At 33.6% G+C, this 5538-nt stretch overlaps 1 protein-coding gene across 1 annotated transcript in view; it reads right to left on the bottom strand.

Moving 5' to 3' along the window:
* The window catches only part of CCDC39 (coiled-coil domain containing 39), a 56949-nt gene that overhangs the window by 37970 nt on the left and 13441 nt on the right, over window positions 1-5538 (bottom strand). The window contains exon 7 of the mRNA XM_011956702.1: window positions 2191-2382. Within this exon, the coding sequence (XP_011812092.1) occupies window positions 2191-2382 (192 nt within the window). The remainder of the gene's footprint in view (window positions 1-2190; window positions 2383-5538) is intronic.

The raw sequence follows: 5538 nt of genomic DNA, 5'->3' as shown, positions 1-5538 counted from the left end.
AAAAAAAAAAAAAAAAAAGAATTATAAGTTTAATTGGATTTGAAAAATCTCAAAAGATTCTAATACATCAGACTCCTAATAACTACATTTTACTGTTAATCAACAGTAAACTGCATTTTACTGTTAATCAACAGTAAACTGCATTTTACTATTAGTCGAAATTATTAAAACAGAAAATCCAAGATACAAATTTTCTTTTTCATTAAGGACCTTTGCAAAAACCCTAAACTCTCCACCAAATACTCTCAGAACAGACACATTTAGTAAGGTTTCTGGATACAAGATCAATATACAAAACCAGTTATATTCTATACACTTACAACAAGCAATCCAAAAAAAGAAATCAAGAAAACAAGCCCATTTACAATAGCATCAAAAAGAATAAAATATTTAGGAATAAATTGAATAAAGGAAGAAAAAGATCTGTACACTAAAAACTATAAAACATTGATGAAAGAAATTGTAGAGGACATAAAGATATCCTGTGTTCATGGGTTGGAAGAATTAATACTGTTAAAATGTTCATACTATTCAAAGCGATCTACAGATTTGTGAAAGTTGTCAAAATCAAAATGGAATCACTTGTGTCAAACCCTGACAAAATTGAACTAGGGAAGGCCATGAAGACAGAGTTCTCACACATATTTGCCCAATAACAGGAGCTATCCCAAGAGACTCTGCCAGAACCACAGCCTTACATAAAGACCACTGCAACCTTGCACAAAAACCCTTCTACAAAGACATCTGCCCAGTAACTGACTGATCAACCTTGGACTGACACTACCCTTATTGATTCCTATAGCCAAGGGTTATTATTTTTAAACAACTTAGGTAAACTTACTCATTTTACCTTTAAAAACTTTTGCCTTCCTTTATCTCCCTAGATATGCCTATAATCTGTCATAGCCTGTATATACTGGATTTTCAAATGTCCTGCTTATTCCTAATTAAGCTCAATATTTTTAGAGGGCCTCTCTCTGTTATTTAGGTTGACAGATTCAATACAATATCAAAATTCCAATGTCATTCTTCACTGAAATAGAAAAACAATTCTAAAATTCATATGGAACCATAAAAGATCCCAAATAGCTCAAGTAATCTTAAGCAGAAAGAACAAAGCTGGAGGCAACATACTTTTTTATTTAAAATTGTATTACAAAGCCAAACTAATGAAAACAAAATGATGCAGTCATCCATTGGCATCTACAGGGGATTGGCTCCAGGATCCCTCACAGATACCAAAATCTACCAGATGTGTAGGTCCCTTATATAAAACGACATGTATTTGCATATAACCTATGTACATCCTCCTGGATACTTTAAATAATTTCTTGATTATTTGTAACACCTAATACAATGTAAATGCTATGTAAACACTTTTCATATTTTTAAAATTTATATCGTTTTTATTGTTATATTATTATTTTTATTGGGTTTCTTTTCTGAATATTTTTCATCAATTGTTGGTTGAATCTGCACATGCAGAATCCATGGATAAGGAAGGCTGACTGTACTGGCAAAAAAAAACAGACACATAGAAAAATGGAACAGAATAGAGAACCCAGAAATAAACTCATGCATATATGATCAACTAATTTCCAGCAAAGGTGTCAAGAATACACAATGGGGAAAGGATAGTCTCTTCAATCAATGGCGTTAAGAAAACTGGATAGCCACACGCGAAAAAAAAAAAAAAAAGAAAGAAATTGGCCTTTTCTCTGGTACCACATACAAAAATTAATTCCAAATGGATTAAAGACTTAAATATAAGACCTGACACTGTAAAACTACTCAAAGAAAACATAGGAAAAAAATTCCTTGACATTGGTATCTGTAATGATTTTTTGAATTTGACACCAAAATTACAGGCAACAAAAGCAAAAATAAACATGCAGGACTACATCAAACTAAAAAGTTTCTTTAAGGAAAAGGAACCATCAGTAAAATGAAAAGGCAGCCTACAGAATGAAAGAAAATATTTGCAAACCATTTACCTGTGATGTGAATGGCACCCCATGGTGCTTAATTAGGGGCTTAATCAGAGTATCCCAAAAGTTCCACAAACAGACATTAAAAAAAAAACAAAAAACTAGAAACTGTTTCTTCAGCACAGGAAAAGCTTTATGCTTATTTTATATTTTATAGTAATTTGTCATGAACATATAAGCCAGTCTTTTTTAGTTGACATACCTCACCCTTCAGCTGAATTCTACTAGTTTCATGGTCTTGATATGCCGTTCTACCTTTTAAAAGTTTACGATCAGCCACAGAAATTCTTTTCTCATACTCTGTGTTATTCCCAATCTCATTTTCCAAAAACTTGATCTTTTCTTTAACCAAATTTTCTTTTTCTCTTGTTTCCTGCTTTATCCTTGCTAATTCCTAGGATTAAAACAAAGTATTTACTTAAATATATATTTAAACTGACAAAACTAAAAGGAATTTAGTTTTTATTTTTCTATTATTACATTTAGTACTTATTTTACCAAAATTTCTTAGAAAACATTTTAAATACTTTTATATTAATAAAAACAAAATATTAGTATGCTACATGTTAATGTCTATGAATTCATATTGTTAAATGTCTCTGTTTCTTTCATATATCTGGTATTTTGCTAAAGAGATGAGAAAACAGTTATATATGAAAGGTAAAACCTACAAATGTAACAGTGTTGAATATTTTTCAACTGGAAAGTGGGGTTTCAGTGAAGTTTCCCAAATATTTTACAGATTGTTTTTTTTTTTCATGTTTTGAAAATAGCATTTTAGTTACTGGTTTCAATAGGAATGTCTTCATTCAGGCCTTTCACTGGTCATGGAAACAATAATAAATAGAATACACAAAGCACTGTAACTGAAATGTGGACAAAGTACCATGGAAACAAAGAGATGATGAATTATTTCCAAGAGGAGTCATTAGATGACATTACACTTTCCTGGCTTTCCAGGATAGGGAAGAAAAGAAAAAGAAAAAGTAGAAGAAGAAAAAAGATGTGCCCAAGAGGCATCATTTGAGTCAGGCTTACAAACATGAATGGGGTTGCATGAATACTCTAATGTAGTTAAAGTGTAGGGTGGGAAGGCAGGGGTGCAAAGGGAATATATTAAGAAGAGTTGGGGTCCAGATGAAAGGCATAAAGCTAGAAAAGTAGGGTTTAGGGCCAAACTGTGAAAAAATTCAAATATCATGTTAAAGATTACCTTTTAAGCAATGTAAAACAAAAAGATTTCAAAGCTGGGAAATAAAAAGATTAGATGTTGTTTTTACAAGTGATGCTGATGGCAATAAGTTGGATGAATTAGAAAAAAATTACCCTAATATGTATTACTTGCATGTATTCCAAAATGAGGTCCTTCCAAACAACTAATCACAGGAGATTGGGGGAGGAGGTATGTGTTCTGAAATCAGTAGATTTTAGAAATGCTGCATGTATACATATTAGCATATTAAATGGCTACACATCTGAGATATAACATATTTTAAAAAGGAAAATTTAAAGTTGTTTAATTTTCAAGTTGTTTAATCCAATTTTTAAGTTGTTTGATTATAGAATTAGCATTCCATAATAGTAGCATTCTAAATATTTACTGTCATTCACTCAAAAGACATGTCAAAACTTCCTAAGTTTAAATATTTCAAAATATGAATCCAGAGTTTCTTGCCTTATGATTTTTTCTACCACTTAATCAGATGCTTTAATTCTACTTCAATATCATACTTAATAGTGTTATTCATCATAATTTTTTCATATAGGTAATACTAAGTAATATTTTAAAACTTCTACACTGTAATAAAAGCATAGTAGAAAAATATTTTTCTACTTCTCCACATGGTTTCTTTTAAGAACACAATTTCAGGATTTTATGACCAGACCCCTGACAAGAAAATGCTGAGAAGGCAGGAATGAATTGTTTTGCAGGAAGAGAAACAAAAGAGTTCAGTTAGGAGATAAATTATGCCACCCTCAAATATGCTACTGTCAGAGGCATTTGAACCAGAGCAACTCCATCTTCCTTGAAGAGGAATAGCGTAAAATGAGGCTGTGACCTACGGGGCTGCATTCCCAGACAGGCAATCTAAGTCACAGGATGAGACAGGAGGTTGGCTCAAGATGCAGGTCATAAAGAACTTGCTGATAAAAAAGGTTGCAGTAAAGAAACCAGCTAAAACCCCCCCTGACCAAGATGGTAAACAGAGTGACCTCTGGTCATCTTCACTGCTTATTATATGCTAATTGTGATGCATCAGCCTACTAAAAGAGACTCCCACCAGCACCATGGCAGTTTTCAAATGCCCTAGTAAGTCAGGGAGTTACCCTATGTGGTCTAAAAGGGGGAGGCATGAATAATCTACCCCTTATTTAGCATATAATCAAGAAATAACCATAAAAATGGGCAACCACCAGTCGTCAGGGCTGCTTTGCCTACGGAACAGTCATTCCTTTATTCCTTTGCTTTCTTAATAAACCTGCTTTCACTTTTACTCTGTGGATTTGCCTCAAATTTTTTCTTGCATGAGATCCAAGAACACTCTTTCAGGGTCTGGATCAGGACCCCTTTCTGGTAACAGTATGAAAATAATAAAACCATAGAAATCAGAAATCCTATGTATCAGGAATTTTTTAAAAATGTGTTCTGTTTTGTTTTATTCTTAGAGAGCAGTTGTCAAACACTTAGAAGCATCCCGCTGCCAATGGAACCACCTCTTAGCACCCTCCTTAGTCTCTGACAGCACAGTGAGGAGATGTCAACATGTAAGAAAGGAACCTCTGTGAATGTAACTAGGGAGTTATTAGTTGTGTATTCTGCCAAATCAGCTGACTGAGTTACTTTAGCCATGGGGTTGTGTGAGAAAACTGACTGTGGATCCATAATTGGCACAGGACTTACAGAGAGGAAGCAGTCATGACTTGAGAAAAGAATTTTTATCTGAGAATTTTACATTATCAAGCCCAGAAAGGCGTTAAAATTAGACAGAAATAACATCCCACTCAACCCCTTTTATGAGCTCTTGATACTGCTTGCAATTGCCACAAGTAGCTATAAATTAACCTAATAATGCCTCAGCAGATGCTATAACCCACATCCCACAGCTTAACAATGTATAGCCAATCAATAGCTGATGTTATTTCAATGTAAATTCTTGATAAACAAATCAGGAACTTCCTCTTTTTTCCCCCTTTAAAAATCTACTTGTAACTACTGCTAATTGGAGTGTATATCAGGGCAACTTGAATCTATACTCCCAGGCTGCAATCCTCAAGCTTAACCCAAAGAAACTCTGCTTCCATTAATTTTGCTTCAGCTTCTTCCTTGTAAGTTGACAGCTTAATGTTTGAAAGCAATGAGAAGTTAAGAAATATTAATAGCAGACCAGGTGTGGTGGCTCACGCCTGAAATCCCAGCACTTTGGTAGGCGAGCGGATGGCCTGAGGTCAGGAGTTCAGGACCAGCCTGGCCAACATGATGAAACCCTGTCTCTACTGAAAAAAAAAAAAAAAAAAAAAAACACCAAAAATTTAAAAAAAAAAAAAAAAA

Source organism: Colobus angolensis, unplaced genomic scaffold (genome assembly GCF_000951035.1).
Source record: "Colobus angolensis palliatus isolate OR3802 unplaced genomic scaffold, Cang.pa_1.0 Scaffold422, whole genome shotgun sequence".
Lineage (NCBI taxonomy): Eukaryota > Metazoa > Chordata > Mammalia > Primates > Cercopithecidae > Colobus > Colobus angolensis.
This window is presented reverse-complemented; position numbering and strand designations above follow the sequence as displayed.